Source organism: Gekko japonicus, unplaced genomic scaffold, assembly GCF_001447785.1.
Source record: "Gekko japonicus isolate JY-2015 unplaced genomic scaffold, Gekko_japonicus_V1.1 scaffold1039, whole genome shotgun sequence".
In the NCBI taxonomy this organism is placed as follows: Eukaryota; Metazoa; Chordata; class Lepidosauria; order Squamata; family Gekkonidae; genus Gekko; species Gekko japonicus.
In genome coordinates this window covers 393,605-414,914 of record NW_015164218.1, presented here as the reverse complement: position 1 = coordinate 414,914, position 21,310 = coordinate 393,605, and the positions used below count along the sequence as shown (strand labels likewise).

Here is a 21,310-nt window from a genome sequence, read left to right as displayed (position 1 = left end):
AATGCGCATTGTCGGTGGTAAGCCACGGGTGCGCTCCACTTCCCAGATGTTGGGGTGTGATCGCGCCCGGATAATCCGCTCACCATCCGTGCCTCTCCCACGGCAACTTTGCCGTGTGACCGGGGCCTATGTAATGCATGCAGAAAATAAAGACCTGCCAAAATCTTAAAGCAGCTGTCAGAGATGATGCATATTTTGCAAAATGATAAGTGCAAAGCCCTGACAGTAGCCGTTGTTAGTGGACCAAACATGAATTCACAGGCTATAAGAATTTACAGAGGGTTTGGAGCCAGGAAGAAAGTCTTGAATCTTGATGGTTCCTTTACTATTAATAAATCACAATATATATGCACAAACTTCCATTGTTTGTTGTTATGACTGATTTTGATTGCATAGGTCAAACTTTTTCCTAGTTTTTTCCCATCTCAACTATGCAGTTTTTCACACAAAAAAGATACATACCGAGTAACAACAGTTGTTAAGGGCCTTGAGAATCATATTAAAGTAATACTTTTCATTTTCATATGGTCTAGCTATACAAAGCTGAAGGTACCTTGCATGAAACCTGTATAAATTTGAGAGAAGTAAAGCACAGGTGACTAGCACAATTGGAGGTAGGATACTGAGTGCCATGGAGTTGAACCCCAGTAAAATTTCCCTTGGTGGATAGATCTTGCTATTGCTCAAGATTTGGAAAGAAATTTCCTCTGTTTCAAATTGGTTAACCATCATAGACTTATTTGTTTATGTCTTTCCCATTGAGTATGTATCATGTCTTGCTTATTTCAGTAATCTGAAACTATTTGTTGTCTACAGGCATCTTCGTTGCACCTGTAATCTGCCTGATTCACTTTGAATTCTAGATTGGGGAAGTGTGGAATCAAAGAGTAAGTGCTTCAGTCTAGAATTGTAGTTTTCCATCTGTCTATTGCCTTTTTATCCCACTCTTCTCCTGAGAATACAGGGTATATGCTGGACCTGTTATCCCCTCCTCCATTTTATCCTGCCAAAAGGTAGATTATGCAGAGAGGAAGGTGATGGGCTCTGTGTTCTAGGTAAGCCTGCATTTCCCCAGAAGTGTTTTTAACAGGTTCCTCAATTAGATTATCAGTATGTAAAATCCTGACACTTGCTCCTCATTTGTGTATTTGTAAAGGGCCGTCAAGTCACACCCAACATTAACAGGTTCCTCAATTAGATTATCAGTATCCTGACACTTGCTCCTCATATGTGTGTTTGTAAAGGGCCGTCGAGTCACATCCAACTTTTGTCAGCTCCATAGGGTTTTCAAGGCAATAGACGAACAGAGGTGGCTTGCCATGCCCAACTTCATTAGAGATCCTAATTTGTGTGCCTCTGTCGTCTGTATTGTGGGTGACTATCAATGCAAGAACATTTTCTGTTGTGTTGCCTTATTGGCAGAACTCCATGCCAATACCTATCCACTTGGTGCCTACACTTTTGAGTTTTAAATGGTAGTGATGGTCATAAAATTGTAGCTGATTTATAGCCACCCTCTAGGGCAGTGGTGGCGAACCTATGGCATGCGTGCCAGAGGTGGCACTCAGAGCCCTCTCAGTGGGCATGCGTGCCATCGCCCCAGCCAGGCCCAGACCGTCATTAAAGTGTGGAATTCTCTGCCAAATAATTTTAAGAAAATGAAAGCATTTGGGATTGCTTTCCTTACTTTGTTTGGATCATCTTATGTTAATGTATGAGTTGTTTTTTTCTAAACTAAAACCTCAGTATTCAGGTTAAATTGCCGTGTTGGCACTTTGCGATAAATAAGTGGGTTTTGGGTCGCAGTTTGGGCACTCGGTCTCTAAAAGGTTCACCATCACTGCTCTAGGGTTTTCAAGGCAAGAGTCATTCAGGGGTGGTTTGCCATTGCCTGCCTCTGTGTAATAACCTTGGACTTCCTTGGTGGTCACCCATCCAAATAGTAACCAGGGCCAACCTTGCTTAGCTTCTGAGTTCTGATGAGATTAGGCTCGCCTGAGCAATCCACTATGAGTTTTAAGTCCTAGGTTTTGTGTTCCCAGGCTTTAGGCAATAGGTAAATTCTTCTTGTCTTTGATTCTGTGTCTTTTGATTCTACATTTTTGATGGCTATTGGACCGTTACTATACAGAGATACTGTTGCTATCTAGTCAGGATTTTTTACTGCAATCTCAATACAGATAACCTATTTATTGTATTTATTGTTCATTTTATTGTTTTGTTGCGGAGAGACTTCTTGAGAATTTTGTGGACAAGCTTCCTTGAATGATAGCTTGCTTACTTCAGTCACTTCCTATCATGTGTTTTAATCTTCTAATGGGTATTTTGTGGATTTTACTTGATATTGTGATTGTCTTGTTTTGTTATGGCTTTCAGCTAATGCAATAACTGAGGCCCAATCTGCACCTAGCATTTGCTCTGCTGTTTTACCAAACCCACACTGGAAGAGAAATTCTGATCTACGTTGCATGCCACTTTCACTTTGATTGATTGTCGGATTTTATGGCAGTGTCCAGACTGCATGCCATTTCACTTTGTTTGATCTCTGGCTATTGATTTATTTTTATGGCCATTCAGGGGTGACTCTGCAGTCAGTATGGTGTTGGTTTGAATGTGGTTTTGAGCTGCATTTTTTTCTGTTCCAGGGTGGGTTTGGTAAAACAGCGGAGCAAATGCTAGATGCAGATTGGGCCTGATACTACAGTCACTCTTCTCCTGTAATAGCGGCAAGAGACTGTAGGGTGTGCTCTTTCACACCCTGTGTTCAAATAGCACAACAATTAGCCCTAACAGGCCTGCCAATGTTCTGCAACAACTGAGCACCTAAAATGTGTTACACTAGCTTTCAGCATCATTCTGTGTTCTTTGGCTGATATACAGAGATTCATCAGCAGACAGGACAACGTGGGCAGCATTTCCTAGAGGGAGAAAGCCTGAAAATCATTGCAAATACTCTGTCTCGTTTTTACTAACATGGACCTGGCAAATAAACAAGAGTTGTAAAGGATTAATAAATTATACAGTGACTTCAGCTAAAATATTATATGCCAAATATTGGAGAGAAAAGAATACATTTACAGTTATAAAACAGGGGAGTTAGGGGCAAGAATGACTAAACCGACTCATTGTTTAATGAAAGAAGACAAAATTAGAACAAAGTTAGAGTTCAATGGCACCTTTAAGACCAACAAAGTTTTATTTAGGGTATGAGCTTTTGTGTGCACGCACACTTCCTCAGATACATTGAAATGGAAGTTACCAGTCCATACATATAGGTAGAGGTTGAACAGCAAATTAGCACACAACATAATGAAGATGTTTGAACAGATGCAAACAGGAATAACAGGCTAAGTTTATATGGTTACCATTTGTTTGGATTTAATTCCAGGGGGGGAAACAGTGAAACAAACAAATATGTCAAAATTGGAGATAGATGTGTAAACATATCCTTCTTAATTGTGGAGTGCTAAGAGTAATTAACCAAGACCCTGTTGTTATGCTCCATCTGCATCCTCTCAAGCATGGAGGTAACTAACAGCATCCTTTTCTTTGAGGTGGAGTGATATGTAGTGTAGTGTTATGTCTCCTCTGTTACCAGACCAGAGAAATACATTCCAATATATCATTCTAAATGACATTACATTCTAATATTAATTGCATCACATTACAATCACTATTCTAATCTACCATTCCAAATAAGATATACACTAAAATAAAGAGGATGTACAGCCCTTCTTGGTGAGAATACAGATGTAAGGACTGAATGAATTTCGCATATGTAGTGAGATAAGAAACCAATAACCTTGTTAAGTCCTGGAGGGTTGTTCAGAGTGTTGTAATTCAGCAATTTCCCTTTCCAATCTGTTCCTGAAGTTCCTTTGCAATAAATGTCTTGTGAGAGTGAAGTGTTCTCCTACAGGTTTCTCAGACTTGTGATTCTTGATGTCAGATTTGTGTCCATTTTTGACATATTTATTTGCTCCACTGTTTTCCCCCTGGAATTAAATCCAAACAAATGGTAGCCATATAAATTTAGCTTGTTATTCCTGTTTGCATCTGTTCAAACATCTTCATTATGTTGTATGCTAATTTGCTGGTCAGCCTCTACTTATATGTATGGACTAGTAACTTCCATTTCAATGTATCTGAGGAAGTGTACGTGGACATGACAGCTCATACCTTGGTTTTAAAGGTGCCAGTGGACAGACCAACACAGCTGGATCTATCTTCAGAGAAGTCAAAATTGTAAACTATTACTGGGAATTTGGCATACTGGTGTAATAAAGGTCCTACTTTGACAAACACACAGCACTCATATGACTTGTAATGATATGTTGTACAGTTAAATACCAAGTACAACCTTTGTATAATTTAATTTAAATTAAAATCAAAATGCTGCACTAGAAGCCTTTGGTCCCTTTCAGTCATAACACCCTGAGCCTGCCAACCAATCCTTGATTGCGAGTACATTTCTGTGTATACAGATTTGCTATGTGGGTGAACAAAATCCTGCCGCATTGGGAGAATGAACACCTTATACCTATGCATGCATAACCCAGATATCATTACATGCTCCAAATTTACACATTAAATATTGCTGATCTGTGAGAACAACAATCTGATTATTGACTTGGGCTGCTCTGATGTTTTCTGACTCTGAACTAATAAGTTAAAATTGAACCTGAATCTTGGCATAAGCTCCTACTTATAAAGCTCCTACTTATATAACTCACTGGTTGTTTCCTACCAGTTTATCTGCTGGTGCAAGAGAGAGGAACCCTAAAATGGCTACAGGATTGTGGACCTGTGTAAAAAAAATTCCCTGAGAGATGGGGGGGTCTCCATTGAGACAAGGAATTGAATGAGATCACCTTTCTTCCTTCTTAAACCAGAAGAAAAACAGATAGGGTCTAACCTACTAACCTGCTATGCACTGGGTCTTAATTATGCATTGCAAAACACTTCAGGAAATTAAAGATACCGATTTAGACAAGTACTTGATATGTAGTGTATTGTATTAATAAAATCCATGTGTTCCATTTATGTAGCAAGATATTAATTCCAACATTATGTTGTCCTTGCAGTCATGACTTATTTTATTTTTCCTGTGGATTTAATTTTCCTAATCGTTGTGCCTTCTGTGTATTTTAACTGAGGCTGGATTTGATTTTTTGTTTGTTTCATTCTTTCAGGCTGAATTTATGGGCCAAGGAAGAAAGATGACATCTCCTATAAGAACCAGCTACACCTTGATTCCCAACCAGAAATATCGACGTAGCTGCCGCCATTACAACAAATTTAATAATGTTCTGGACACAGATTCTCCATCTCTGTCAACACTTGGGAATTTCAAAGCGCTTCCCTTAGAGATCTTTCAAATGGTTTTGGAATATCTTCCAGGTAAGAAGCTAAGAATAAGTTTACAGATGTATCTAAAAATGAGAGTAGCGAGGCTTTGGAATGTTTTGGTCGCAATGTTTTGGTCAGAAGCCCATAGCCTCTGTTACAGGCCCATAGCCACGGTGGTGGGAAAAGGGGCTGGGCCCCCAGCAGTCATTTTTCATGTCCCTCCAATCAACACTAGGGGTTGGTGTGAAATCTGTCACAAGTCTTTCAAGTGTGAATTCTCTATGTAAAAAAGGAAGGAGTTGAGGTAAAAAGGTGTGAATCCTGTCATAAACCTTCCAGATGTGAATTCTCTATGCCATTGGCTAGAACAGAATTAGCATTTAGCAGGGCTGAAGAGTCCTGATTTTAAAAGTCTAGGGGGCGGGGAGTAAAATCGTTTGTGTGTGAGATCTCATGCAATTTCATTATATTTTTATAGGCACCTCTCACCGGAAAAATTAGCAAAGTGTTATTCTAACCTTTCAAGTAATTGTTGGAAATGCAAGCATAATGTAGGTACTTATTTCCATGTATGGTGGAGGTGCGCTATGGTACGAGGATTTTGGCAAAAAGTACACTCAGTTGTTAAAGCGTTAATGGAAAGGGACATACCATTATCCCCGGAATTTTTTCTGTTAAATATGATCCCGGATGATTATTCGGAAAATGAAAAATATGTACTTACGTATGTGTTAACTGCAGCACGTATCCTTATTGCCAAGTACTGGAAACAAGAGGGAATCCCCTCTAAGAAAGAGTTAATATATAAGATATTAGATGTAGTAGAAATGGATAAACTGACTGAAATTTTACATAACAGAGATGTAGCTTTGTTCCATAAAAGATGGGAAAAATTATATAATTGGATAGAAAACAATAGAAATGTAATCTCATAATACTTGTGTTTGACTCCAAAAATGCTGTATGTGATTAATATATGACTTGTTCTGTATATACTCTCTTGGAGAGTTAGTTGTAAATACTAAATAAATCGTTAAAAATAAAAAAATAAAATAAAGTATAAATAAATAAATCATAAAAAATAAATAGTAATGGGCTGACCACCACTGTACTCATTTGCCCCCTCCCAGTAAAATTTTTCTGGCGACGGTCCTGTCCTGTCAATTTGCAACAGAAGTTAGTACTAGACAGCATTGAGAATAAAGGCTAACAGGTATGTTTTCTTTTTTATTCTCCCCTTTTATTCAGTGAAGGATATCAGCATGCTAAGCATGGTGTCAAAGACTATCAGCAGCCGCCTTATTAATTACATCTCAACTCCAACAGGAAACAAAAGGCTTTTGCTGCAGGACTTCCATAATCCTGAGCGATCTGGCAATAGGAAAAGACCATCTATGCTAGAACACTACAGATCATTAGGTAAGGATTTTCCCACTTCTTCCTCCATTTTGAAGGGCAAAAAACCCACTGAAAGAACTTTTTACTTACTTGCTTGCTTATATTTAGCTCATTTGACTAGAGGTCTTAAGCTTAAACAGAACCAAAATAAAATTATGGCATCAGTTAATATTACATAGGAGAATTAGAACAAATCCAGTAAAAAATAATAAAATCATAAAACCTGAATCATCATAACATAAAAACCATAGAACCATAAAAGTTTTGGAGAAGAACCGAAAGAACTCAAACCTCAACAAAGTAAAAAGTCAAGATAACAAAATTCCAAATTGACCAGAGACAGAGAAAGAATGTGTCTACAAATCTCATCCTATTAAAATAAACAGGATAGTTCGGGAATGGACAGAGTTCTTCCTTATGGCAACTGACTTTGTTTCCCAACTAGCCATTTAGTCTGGAACAGACATCATTTATTAAATCATTTTTTAACAAAAAGAAAAAAAAATCTAGATGATGCAGTGTCAGTCTATTTCATTCTTGTGATTTTCTGTTTCTGGACCTGTGAATAAAAATCTGTGTTTCGGTGTGAACAAAGGTCTGTATTTTTGGACTTGATTTGTGTTGGAAGGAAAAAAAATACTTGATGCATTTTTATGCTGGCATTCATTCATATCTGGACAAAGTGCTGTTAAAACTTTCTACAGCTACTTCAGTGTTATATTTTCCTCCTTTTTCTGTTACTTTTATGCAAGTTAGGTTCTCCACGATTTCCCTTCATTCACTATGCATTGGGCAGAGAGTGGACAGAGAGAATTTTTTTCTCCCTCTCCCCAAATACTAGAACTCAGGGTCAGCCAATGAAATTGATGGACACTAGATTTAGGATAGACAAAAGGAAATACGTGTTTACCCACTGAGTAATTAAAATGTGGAATTCACTGTCAGAGGATGTAGTGATGGCCACAGAGGGATTCATGGAGGATAGATCTATCAGTGGTTACTAGCCATGGTGACTAAAGGGAACCTCAAGTGGACCACTGGCGTTGAAACTCTTAGGGACAAGCTGGTTTCTTGCTATCACTCATAAATTGCTAAATGTGTGCAACCAGGGGTTGTTTCGTAGAAAAAGAGCTAGGGGGACTCATTAGCATAATTCATTAGCATATGCCACACCCCCTGACATCACCAGAAGAGTGTCATAAGGCCACACCCCCTGACATCACCGGAAGGGCCAGTATCTCCTTTAAATGCTTTCCAAACCCCACTACATTCAAAATATCCTTTCTGGGCCACCAAAGCTCTCTCTTTCCTAACCTAGCTCCTCCGTTCACCATCTCCAAATTATTTGTCTTTCACATTACTTACACACTGTAGTCAGGGCATGATATTACCTCTGTCATTGCCTTTCACTTGCATCCTGTTGACCCTTACTTTTTTATGAAGGGCAATTTCAAACGCTAAGGGTAATTTACAGGAATTCTGTGTGTATACAGCTCCAGATACAACTCTGTGCTCTTTTTTATTGCAATGCAATTACAGTATTATTTATTTATCATGTTCCTGGTCCATGTGTTATGTTTCTGTACTTTCAGACGTCAGATGAAACTTATTTATCTACTGATCCCATTGGTATGTTGCATTTCCTTCAAGGAACTGTTCCAGGTTTTTTTTCTTATAACAGCCCTGCAAGATAGGCTATGTAGATAAACAGTGAACACACATGACCCTGCCTTATACTGAATCAGACCATTGGTCCATCAGCATCAATATTGTTTGCTGTGATTGACAGCAGCTCTCCAGGGTCTTAGCACCTGAGCCTTTTAAGGGGAGATGCCAGGGACTGAACCTGGGGCCTTCTTGTATGCACAGCAGGTGCTCTGCCACTAAGCCCCAGCCCAAGGTCTCCATGAGATTTACAGCTGCCGGTCTCTCTGTCAGAGTCCAGCATTCTACCCCACTACTTCAAACCTTTCCGTTTCAGAGGCTAAACAATCTTCTGCATTTTTTTTACCCTTCTTTGTCCTTGCCACAAATATCTTTTGTATCCTGTGACAATTTACTCCCATTCTCCCTTGGTGACCCAGATCTTTGAGGGGAAAAAGAACCTTTTGCCTGTTAAGTTTCCACTGGCTAAAAGATATTTGTTTCCTAACACAAACAAGCTGTTCCAAATTCTACAACACCAGAAACCAATTCTGTTTCTCCCTCCCTGTGTGCTATTTTACAAGAGTTTGGAACAATATTTCTTCTGACATGGCTTGGAGAAATGTCAGAAGCTCTTCTTTCAATGATGGACAAGGGTAACTGGGTTTTCCCCAGCGTATTTTCAAAATCTATTGCGCTTTTTTTAATGTGGGTATTTTTAGTGACTGTCATTCAGAGACTGACATAATCTTTCTTCCAAGGCTCCAGATGTTATTTACATGACCTTTTAAACACAACAACCATTTCCAATATGCTTTGATGCTCAAGTCTCCGTACAGGGAACAGTGCTGGCAGAAGTGTCAAAGGATTTCAGCTTTACAGACTGATCCATAAACCAATTAATCTGGAGGGTTTTAAACTGATTTTGTCCAATTTATTTGGCTTAAACCCAAGCTTTCGTTTGAAGTAAATTGGGACAAATCAGTTTAGGACTTATAAATATAAATCAATGAAACTTTATTTCGTAGCTGTAGGGTACTAGGTGCTGCACAGAGCATAAAATGGCATCATCTTCACTCAGAGAGTCTTAAGTCTGTGTGGGAAGCAAGGGAAGGGGCAGTACAGATTTTTGCTGGGGTAAAAGACTCAGGTGGCAGTTAAGGAGCAAGTTTAGGGTTCAGAAGATCAGGACAATATTTGATGAAGTCAGGTTTGCAGAGAGTTAGTGGAAACGGTATTATACTCCCCCCACCTTTAAGTTGCAGCCAATTTATGGCAACCCCATAGGGATTTCAAGACAAGAGACATTGGTGACTGGCATTGCCTGCCACTGTGTAGCAACCATGGTGGTCTTACACCAAAGTACTAATCAGGGCCAATTCTGGTTGGTTCCCGAGATTTGACAAGATTGGGCTAGCCTGGGCTAGCCATGTCAGGGCTTAATACATATTAGGGATGGGCAAAAGGCAGATTATGATCTACTACTAGATCATGAGTTGGGTTATGATAGATCAGCTTCACACATTACAGAGTATACAGGTCAGGTCTAGGTTCCCCACCCTGTGTTCAGACAATTGAGAGTTACACATGACTTTGCAGGTTCCCCTCAGTTTCCATAGGTATGATGCCCTTCCATTACACATGTGCCATTTTCCTGACTAGAAATGGGGGGGGGGACCACAAGGGTACTCATAGGTTTCCCCAAGAAGCAAAATAGCAGACCTCTGGGATGATTGTTGGCTGGAAAAACAGTTCAGAGCGGAAGCATGAAGCCCCCTCTCCATCTGACCCACAGAGCCAAACTAGACATGACAGTATCCTCATGGCGGCTACAAGGAAGCTGCCACATCAGTTGTGATCCAAATCAGGCACTCTGTTCAAGGGAACTGAGCAGAACCTGCAAGTCCACTTATGCCTATTTGGTACATAGGGTGGGGACCCCAGAGTCAATCTCTGCATACTCTGTCATGTGTGGGTCCTCAGTGTCCAGTGCTCTTTGTCCTAAATACAGTAAAAGCCTAGTCTTCCAATATATGGCTGATGTGTACAGCAGGTAATTGTGCCCTCTGGGGGAGCCATTTTACATCTGGCTCCCATTGATAAACCACAGGGAAACAAAAAAAAAGTAGATTTTTTCAAAGCCTGAAGTCTACTCACCCACCCACCCCGTAACATATTATTTGGCAGCTCTAATTTGCTGCTTATAAGCAATAGGCAGTCCAGCCCTAGCCCATTAAAATTAATTGGCTTCTTGCTTCTAAATCTACTCAAGATTGTAGCCTTAGGCAATCATATTCAGAATATTATATTTCAAAGATTTATGTATGCTTCCTCCCCTCCTTTTTTGCAGGCCTGTTACTAAAAAGGTGTACCTTACTACTGCCCACAAAGGAGAGGCTGAAATACATACACAAGATACTTTCGGAAGTAAGCATAATAATAACACTTTTTTAAGGGCGGGGGGTTAACAATATTGGCTTGTATCCAATAGCTACTTTCTGCCATCGAAAGGACCGTTCTACCATCAGAGAAGGGGGGACAATTTCCACAGATTACCCCCAACCAGTTCACTGGAGTTCATTCTTGTACCCCAGATAGGGTTGTCAACCTCAGGTGGGACCTGGAGCTCTCCCAGAATTACAGGTGATCTCCGGACTACAGAGATCAGTTCCCTTGGAGGAAATGGCAACTTCAGAGGGTGCTGTCTATGCCATTCTATCACACTAAGGTCCCTTCCCTTCCCTCCCTGGGCTCCACCCCAAATCTCCCAGAATTTTCCAGCACTGGAGTTGAGAACTTTAACCCTGGTGCAGAACTGGTGGGGGGGGGGGCTGCAGTGGGAGTTGGAGCTGGGAAAATGTCAGTACATGAGCTCTGCTTATGATTCTCGCTGGATACAAGCCTTTGTCTGCTGCTAGTTTTACAGTTTATTGTTATGGAACTTGATTTTATATTGACTTTTATATTGTAACATTACAGCCTGGCTCATAATGTTTCAAATTTTAAGAGTGCAGAATATAGATGTGTTAAACAAGCAAACAAACAAACAATAAGAATTGAATATGTGAGCACTCTACTTGCGTTGTGCAGCCTAAAGTGTATTTGTAAAGTAAATTTTTCTTTGTCTTTATAGATTTCCTGCTTTAAACTTAGTGGCTGCTCAGATCCTTTGCATTGTTCAGGACTGCAGTGTTATGGAGTGTTTTTACAGGTAAAGCATGTTTTTCAGGAGAAAATGGGATAAGCATTGTTATTGCTATAAATTAAAATGAAGTTTCTCTTCTCATAAGTCTGGCACTTCTGAAGCAGGGCAAGCCTGTATAACACTTTCAGGCCTTGTTTCCCATAACTGTGGTGACTTTTTCTTTGTCACCACAGATCAACTGAGATGATCAAGTGGTTATCTGAACTTTTAAGTCTAACTCCTAGCTCTTCTTAGACCTAGTTCTTGGGGTTCATAACTCACGTTTCTCTCTTAACATGCAGCTACATGCAGGGAAGGAGCTGCTGTGGCTCAAGTGGTTAAGACGTTGAACTACAGGCTGTGGAAGGCCGGTAGTTCAGCAGTTTGAGACCCGGGTTGCCGCATGACGGAGTGAGCGCCCGTCTCTAGTTCCAGCTCCTGCCAACCTAGCAGTTCGAAAGCAAGAAATTGCAAGTAGATAAATAGGTACCACTTCGGTGGGAAGGTAACAGCGTTCCATGCGCCTTGGTGTTTAGTCATGCCGGCCACATGACCACGGAAATGTCTTCGGACAGCGCTGGCTCTTTGAAACGGAGATGAGCACCGCAACCCTAGAGTCGGATTCGACTGGCTTTCGAGCAAGGGAACCTTTACCTTTTTACATGCAGGGAAGTACTGGTAGAAATGGATGCTTGACCCTTCCCCTATGGCTTATTCTCCTTTGTAAATGCCTCCCAACTTCATTATTATTGTTGTTGTTGTCGTTGTCGTTTCCCTCTCAAGGCTCCAAGATCAGAAATCAAGCTGCAGCCAAAAACAATGAGGAAAGGTGCATTTGAAAGGGAGAATCACTAACCATCCCCATGACTAAAGTTTGAGTCCAGTCGCATCTTTAAGACTAAAAAAGTTTAATTCTGCGTATAAGCATTTGTGTGCATGCAGTATCTAAAGAAGTGTGTATGCAGACCACTGATGGTCTTCAAGGTGCCACTGGACTCAAACTTCGTTCTGTTGCTTCAGACCAATGTGGCTACCCACCTCAATCCATCCTCATGACTGTTGGATCTCTCCTGCAAATGCCCCCATCCTGCATGTTTGCATATATTTGCTGAGATAATGGACTGGATATAGTGGCTCCCTTCCTTGAACTGAGGAAGGTTCCGCTGAAGGTAGGCTGTATTCACTCAGTGATTTTTCCCCCTGTATGGAATTCAGCATGCCTCATCTGTTTTCAGGAGCTTCCATACAATGTCTCATGCGTTTCTCCTTTGAATCAGATGAAAGGAAGCCCTCCTTCTATCCAGCTCGAAGGAGGCTGCAGATGGTGGATCCATGTGGATGCTCTTTGTTATACGCCGCCTCAAGCAAGTCTGGACAGGCAGCATACAGATTTTCTTTAAAAACCTACCAAATATATAATGCTTCACTCATAGTCAGTCCAGGGAGCTGGTAGAGATAAGCTCCACACCCCTCACCAGCTTTTCAATAAGCCTTTTTTCTGTTCAGAGCTGAGCCACAGTGCAGATTTTCCCCAAAGGTCAACTGGGATTAGAAAACAGGTGTGTGTGGGGAGGTATGGCTGGACCACAAGGAGGTCCAGCATGACTGTTGTCACACTGGCATTTCTGCACCAACACAATGGAGGAAAAGGGAGAAGGGCAGACAGGAGGCAGTGTCCACAGCAGCTGACACAGGGATGGGATGTGCAGGTGCCATCCTCATCTGCTCCCATGCCACTCACTCCTGCTTTGATAGCAGGGGTGCTGTTTCCACCACTATGTGGATGTGGCCAAAGACTATTTTTCTGGAGGAAGGAATCCTTCTTTGGGAGGAGTAAAAGATATAGCATGATGCATACTTTCCCTTTCCTTACTAATGCACGTGTGATGCAGAAGTTCCCATGGCAACCATGAGGTTTTTCTATCACTTGTGCAATCATGTTCATGATGTCCCCACACCCGGGGGGGGGGGGGGGGGCATGTTCCAATTGCAACCATAGCACCCACGGAGAAGGGAATTCAGCCTTTCCCCCACCCTGCATCATTTTCATGAACTGAAATGGCCCCATGGACCTGCTGTTTGTGCCACTGGGAAACTTACGAGTAATGAATACTACACATAATTTTTCAAATGAAGCAAATACTTAGCTCCCCAGGGCCCTTTCAGTTCACAAAAATGGCACGAGGGGTGGAAGGCAAAAGCTCCTTCTTCATATGCACTGTGGTAGTGATCAGAATACAGCCACCATGTACCTGGGAGTTACAAAACTCCTGGCACATGTTGTACCATGTGAATAGACCCTCTAAACCAGAGGTGTTGAACTCATTTGTTACGAGGGCCATGGAGATATCAGCATTGGCAATGAGACAGGAAACCTAGGTCTCAGTTCGGTCCAGGAGGATTCAGTCCCTGAGGATGCAAAGAATAAATGGAAATAAGTCTAAAGAAGTGAGCAGTGACTCACATAAGCTCATACCATAGAGTCTAAACTGTCCCCTGCAATATAGAGTTACAGTTAAGAGTTTCTTCTGTGGCTGTACACTGTTTCTCATCACTTTCCTACGTTGATGAAGTCTTGCTGTCTTTTTTCCCCTGCTTCTCAGGTCTTTGGGAAACTGCAGAAAATACTATATACTTCGTAATGAAAGATGGTGATTTCTGCATCTACACTGGCTTGCTTTTTCTGTATTGTTTTCAGACCTTAACTGCAGGTTGGGATGAACTAGAATGTCATCGGGTTTACAACTTCCTTTGTGAACTAAGCAATTTACCCAGGAGAGTGCAGACAGCTGTCAGCAGCAAACCTGGTAAACATTCCCATAGTTGATGATAGGAAGCATGATGTAAGTTTGGACTTTTATGTCCTGCATACCTCTTCTTCTGAACTAAGGAGCCGGGGAGACAAAGGTGAGAGCCTTGAAATTGAATTTGTAGAATTGGCCATTTAAACAACTTGCATTTTACACCACAACAATTAAAGGGTGCCATTTCGTTCCTTGGACTAGGAGAGGTGGCATGCAGGGGCAATTAGTGGGTTAGCTGTGTGGCTAGGAGGACCCTGGGGTTTAGCCAAAGGATGGAAGGAGACAGGGTATGGGGGTAAGAAACAGAGACTCAAGACTGCCTCTCCTCCCCCTTCATGGGGACCATTTTAACTTACCATATCTGGAGAAACTCACATTGGTGATCAGGTTGCTAAATATGTCCCAGAAAAAGTAAAAAACGCTGAAAAGAAACTAGAAGAGAATCCATATGACCTTGACACCAGGCACATTCTCATTTGAGAGGCACACAATCAACCTATAGATAAAGCACAGAAGACCTATGAACACCTTTGCTGCCCAGGTCCCAAGCTCTGGAAGATTCTGGAAACTGTACATTGAAGCTGAGATAAAAGCAAACTACAACAGTTAAAGTTCTCTACAAATTATTCCTTGGGGAAGGATTCTTCAGCTGGAGTTGGGTCCAGCTATAATACAAGCGTGCCTGACAATTTCCTGCCCTCTCAGCTGTAGCCCCATTTGGAAGGACTCTACCTCCTAGCTACCATTGCACCTGTATTGATTCTACAGAAAGATAAGAATATAATAAGACCCCTGCTTGAACAGACCAGTGGACCATCTAGTCCAGCATTCTGTTTCACTCAGTGGTCAGCCAGTTCCCCTGAAGGTCCAGTGAAGAGGACATAAAGATAAGGCCTTTCTCTGATGTTTCTTCCCAACACTGGCATTCAGAGGTTTACTGAATCTGAATATGGAGATTCCTTTTAGCCACCTTGGCTAGAAGCAATTGATGGACCTTTCCTCCATGAATTTGGCTAATCCCCTTTTAAAACCATCTGTGCTTATGGCCATCATTTTGTCTACTGGCAGGGAGTCCTACAAATTAATCACTTCTTGAATAAACAAGGACTTCCTTTTGTCCAACCTGAACTATTGCCAAACTTCAGTGGATGCCCCCAAGTTGTAATATTATGCAGGAGGGAGAAAAAGTTATCTCTATTCACTTTCTCCACCCCATGCATAATTTTGTAGACCCCTAGCATGTCCCTCCTTAGAGATATAAGTGGGTGCTAATTTTATATTATCTCCCTTCATGCAAAGGTCCAGATTTTATCCTTTCTGATTTCTGTATTTTGTTATGATTTGTCCTAGGAAGTGCACGAAAACTGGAGCTGAGGATAAGGATATTTTGCCGCAGTGTCTTGTTAAACCACTGGGTCCATTCAAGTGATTCGGCGTTTTGGCTGACGCGTATTTTAAAACCATGGCCAATGGTCAATCAAGCCCGGCTACTATATATAATTTTTGGGCCTGCCTCTAATCTGGATGGTAAGTAGCCTTATTCAATCATAAACTAAGCATATGCCAAATTTTATGAGAAATCTGGTGATCAAAAACCCGTATCCAAACTCTATTCCACTAGAGCTGCAAGATTTTAAGATCTTAACGAGGTGGTACTTGACCCCCCATCGTCTTTCTCACATGCACCCAACGATTTCGCCAAAATGTTGGAAACAATGCGACAAAATTGGCACATTTGCACTTTCCTGCTGGGAATGTGAGAAAATAGCTAAATTTTGGGAAGAAATAAAACAAATGATACTTAAAGTCATAGGCTTAGATATCCTGCTAAAATCTGAAAATCTCTTCCTAAAACATTGGCCGCCCCAATTTGAAACACACAAACATAAACAGACCTTGGATGTTATGATATATGCTGCTCGCACAGCGATTGCGACATGTTGGAAAGATCCAAAACCGCCAACACTGAAGCTATGGTATCAAAATTAAAAGGGCTCTTAAGGGTTGAGAAAGTTGATTATTGCATAGCGTCAATATATGTTATGAATGTACTGTTGTATATATTGTTCAAAATAAAAAACACTTATTGAAAAAAAAAGCTGTGGGACCAATTTCTCATGAATTCTGTAACAAACAAACTTAACAGAACAGCTCTGAAACCGATAGATAAACCTATAATGGAAAAGTGGAATCCTATTTTAGAATTCCTGGCTTCAGAAGATTTCTTGCCTTCCTCCTGGCAGCAATTACGGAGATGGATGTAGAAGTTTTTTACGAATCTGTAACTACTAGCAGACTGTTTTCCCCTCTATTTCCTCATACAGGTTATTGATATTGTTGATTTGTATTTACCTTTAAGAATTTATATAATTGACATATGTGGGTCCCCTGAGACTCTAGTGAGTTCTATAATCATTCTAACTTTGTTAAAAATAGTTGTTTTTCAGACTTTTGACGTTCCTTAATTTTGTAATAGATTGATGTTACTCATACTGTATACGATATATATGTTACTTGACTTAATACAAAACGAATAAAAACTTAAATAAAAAAAAGAAATCTGGTGATCAACATTTACAAGAAAATGTGCAAAATTACATGATTCTTGTTGAAGAAATTGGCATTGTAATAAGGCCACAGGTGGGACTGCAGGAGTTCTCCTGAAATTATAGCCGGTATCCAGATTACAGAGATCAGCTCCCATGGAGGCCATGGGAATTTACAAGGTTGGACTCTATGGTTTATCATAGAGGCTAGGAGAAACAGAAGTCCTAAAGGGGCTCTGCTGAGCTCCCTCCCCTATCAAACTCCAGTCACCTCAGGCACTGCCTCCAAATTTGCAGGAATTTCCCAAAGGGGCAAGATGGCGATGGATAAACAGCTTCATTCAGCTGCTCCACTGTTTTTTTAAATTGTGTTTTAAAAGAATTTCCCAAGTCGGAGTTGGCAACCCTACGTTGTAAAGTGTGGGTTTTCTATGGGACAATACATAGAGGTCTCCAGTTCCAGTTTTTCTTTCCATGCTGAAGTAAATGGTGTTTAGAATTGGTTTGTGTCTGTATCCTTGGGACATAAAGCACACAATGTGATTAATGAACCCCTGGTGTCCAAGGGAGAAATCAGCTTACACAAACTTTTTTCTTCCTCAGGCAATGAAGAAGTTGCTTGACAGTTTTTCAATAGCTCACAGTGAGGAAGGCTTGATTTCCCCCCCACACACACACACTTTCTCTCCTCCTTCTAATTATTTTATATCCATGACTTCTTATATTTTTGGTTCCTCTTGCAATAACTCTGGGTAGCTTACAGCAGTGCTTCTCACTATGGTACAGAGAAGTCTTGTGGCACTATGAAAAGTTTATTTCAGCTATGAAAGACTCAGGCCACAAACCCTCACAAATGGACTCCCTTCTGTCAGTTTTGTAGGGAAGCCAACAAAATCACCCCTCCCAGGCAGTGAGGTTCTGTCCCTTGACCTGTGGGGGCTGCTAACACAATGTTTTCTCTTGTGTTTTGGAGAGTAGGAAGGAGGCAATGTTAAATTTTCTCTCCTCTCATCCGTGATTCTTGTGTTTCATGTAATTCAGGGCATGTAGTTTGGCAGAAAATGATGGAAGGTCCAACTGATGAGACCAGTTTAAAGGGGCTAGCAGATGCTATTAAATTACTTTATGACCCGGAAGCAAAAGAGTGGACAGCTGATGATGTCATCAGTCTAGTGGATGAACTTGCAGGTACAGCACTGCCTCTCTTTCGCAAATTTAGCAATGCTTATTGTTTTACTGCGTTTTATCAGACGATAACCTTGTACCAATATCAGTTAATGTTCATCGGTCTGAGAATATGACCTCCCTCACTATCCACTATTTGTAACTGCGAATTCTGTTGATTTATGGTGGGAGTAAGGAGTGACCTTTCTACATCAACTGCTTCCTTTTCCCCTTCTATTGAGATTTACACTTGAAAGACTCATGGTGTAATTTACACCAGAGCTTGACTCTCCTCCCCGGCTTCCCTATAAGATTTCCCAGCACTATTCCCATTCACTGGTCTGAAGAAGTGAGCATGACTTACAAAAACTTATATTGAAATAAATGTCTTTAGTCTCTAAGGTGCCACTGGACTTTTGTTTTATTTTTCTACAACAAAAAGCTAGGACAGGATTCTCCAAAAACATATACCTAGAGTTTAAGGGTGGGATCCAACAAGCTATTAATTAAAAATGATATTACACGATCTGGGTGGGCTACAAGCCAGTCATGATTCAGAATGAGCCTGTGCTAAGTGGACTGGCCAGACACTCTCTACAAATGAACATGCAAAGTCCTTGTGACATTTACATCTCATCGTCCTGCTGCCAAAGGTCATTTATTTCAAAGATCTATTGCATATTGCAGGAACCTCATAAGTCTGTACTTCTGTATGTCACTGAGACGCTCTGGAAACTTAATCGTAAGGAAGATGCAGCCTGCTGGCTGTCACTAGTGCACAGACTATTAGTTTAATCTTTGTATTAATGCAAATAATTCCATCCGGTGGCATTCAAGCTCCATTACTCCATGCAGCTCTGCGAATGTTTTTAAGTAGTTTGTCCTTTCACAACATTAAATAGCTTAGTTGTGCCACCAATCCTGCAACTTCAGTCCTCCATGGTAAGGCATTTCTTCTTCTCAATGGCCACTATGGGTGCTAACTTCGGGTTGGGTGTGGAGCCTGGGGGAGGCAAAGTTTGGGGAGATACAGTCCACTCTCCAAAACAGCCATTTTCTCCAGGGGGAACTGGTCTCAGTTATAACTCCAGTAGATCTCCACCTGGAAGTCAGCAACCCTAGTGGGGCCCCCACATTGTGAAACAGCCCGTAGGATGCCCTCCTTACCATCTTTCTGCAAGCTGTGCAAAGCTGTCTTCTATCAAAGGGGCTTTATGGCTTTAGAATCTGCGGGTTGGATCCTATTACCTTTTCCGTTGGCTAGAAGAAGGAAGAAAATGCTGCGTGGTATCCATGTGGACAAGAACCATATGGCTGCAACGGGGAAAGGAACTGGACTTGACTGAGCAGAAAAGTTGATAGGATCCAACTCTGTGGTCTTTCCTGTACTGAGCAGTTGAGTTTAAATTGTTTTGCTTTTGGGGCTGTTAGTTATATTGCATTGTTTGTTATATTTTTATTCTAGCATTTTAACTTTTTAATGCACCGCACACCACTTCAAGCCACGCGAAGAAGGAGACTGTATATTTTTGAATAAATAAATATCTATGAGATTTTAAACTTTCAAGTATTTCTGAGTTTCTGTCCCCAGCCCCCTCCTAAAGCCACCTGTTTTTTCCTGCCAACAGCCCTCCTCCCCTTTCACAGCTTCTGCGGTTTCTCCTTTCTTCTCTTCTCCCATCTCCTTGTCCCACTCCTCCTTGTTAACCTCTTTTCATTGTTAGGCACCATTTTGGATCACTAGGGTAAACCCAAGATGCCATCTGAACATTCTTCCTACACCTAGAGTTATCAACTCCAGGTTGGGAAATACTTGGAACTTTGGGTGGTGGTGTGTATGGAGGCCAGGGTTTGAGGGAGAGGACAGCAGGGTATAATGCCATAGAGTCCACCCTGCAAAGCAGCCATTTTCTCCAGGGGAACGGATCTCTGTCGTCCGGAGATCAGTTGTAATTCCAGGAGATCTGCAGGCCCCACCTGGAGGCTGGCAACCCTACCCCACCTCCCGTGAATATGCAGGTGTCACTTTTACTGTTTTAAAAATTAAAACCTCCTAGTAAAAAAACCCCAACAGGGTGGTTTTTTTGCAAACATATAGATTTTAAACAGTAATTTTTTGTGTGTGTATAAAGTGCCATTGAGTCACAGCCAACTTACAGCAATGCCAGCAAGGGCCTTACAAGGCAAGGCATTTTTCCACCAACGCTTTTTCCATCACCGCACCCTTACCACCGCTGGCGCAGGTACCATCGGGGGTGCGAGATGTGCCTGACAGATGATAGGGTTGTGGGGACATATGGTTGTTGTGTGTTATAACAGCTGCAGAACACCATCTTGATTTTCTGAATTGGAGCAAGTAGTGGAGTACCGATATTTTATTAATTGTATTAGGTTGTATATTGTATTGTATTTTATACAGTTCTTATTGTTTTTATTAGGCATTTATGCCCTTGTTAGCCGCCCTGAGCCTTTGGGGAGGGCGGGATACAAATCTAAAGAATAAATAAATTAATAAATAATAAGTGAGAAGCAGAGGTGGTTTCCATTTCCTTCCTCTGCAGAGCCTTCCTTGGAGGTCCCCCCTTCAAGTACTGACCCTGCTTAGCTGCTGAGATCTGACAAGATTGGGCTATTAGGGTTCCCAAATGTTTTTTGGCCGGGAGCAGGGGGCTCCCGGCCGGCGTCTTAGGCGTGCGCGTCACCCGGAAGTGACGTCGCACGCTGGGGGCGGGGCCACGCCATTTGAGGGGAAAACAAAGAGTTTTCCCCTCAAATGGCGTGCGGAAATCGGGGCTCGAAAGCGGGGGGAATTCCGCCCCCCGGGGGCATTTGGCAGCCCTACTCCCTATATATATAGTACATTTTTAGGGGACAGATATTTAAAATTTATTTATTTATATTTACATTGATATCCCGCCCTCCCCATCATTCGGCAGGCTCAAGGTGGCTAACAACATATATAAAGATACATTAAAATTCCATTAAAACTATCAATCAATATAAAATCATACAACTTATATTAAAAGATGGTGAATCTTTTTAATTTTTTTAATTAATTAATTTTTAAAAAATTAAGCTACCATTTGGATTATGAGAAATATTATTGCTGTGCTGATATGATATATTAGTTGGCTAGCATTTTATTGCCTAAATATTTTACTATTTGTTTCACTGGTGTTTTATTGGCGTTGAATTTGCAAAGGCAGTGAACTAGTTTCAAG

At 41.2% G+C, this 21,310-nt stretch overlaps 1 protein-coding gene across 1 annotated transcript in view; it reads left to right on the top strand.

The window, feature by feature from the left end:
* Positions 1–5,219: 5,219 nt before the first annotated feature.
* FBXO47 (F-box protein 47) overlaps positions 5,220–21,310 on the top strand; it is a 22,216-nt gene continuing 6,125 nt past the window's right edge. The window contains exons 1-7 of the mRNA XM_015408502.1: positions 5,220–5,400; positions 6,598–6,768; positions 10,742–10,818; positions 11,525–11,602; positions 14,274–14,382; positions 15,730–15,906; positions 17,967–18,109. Coding sequence (XP_015263988.1) covers positions 5,220–5,400; positions 6,598–6,768; positions 10,742–10,818; positions 11,525–11,602; positions 14,274–14,382; positions 15,730–15,906; positions 17,967–18,109 — 936 coding nt within the window. The remainder of the gene's footprint in view (positions 5,401–6,597; positions 6,769–10,741; positions 10,819–11,524; positions 11,603–14,273; positions 14,383–15,729; positions 15,907–17,966; positions 18,110–21,310) is intronic.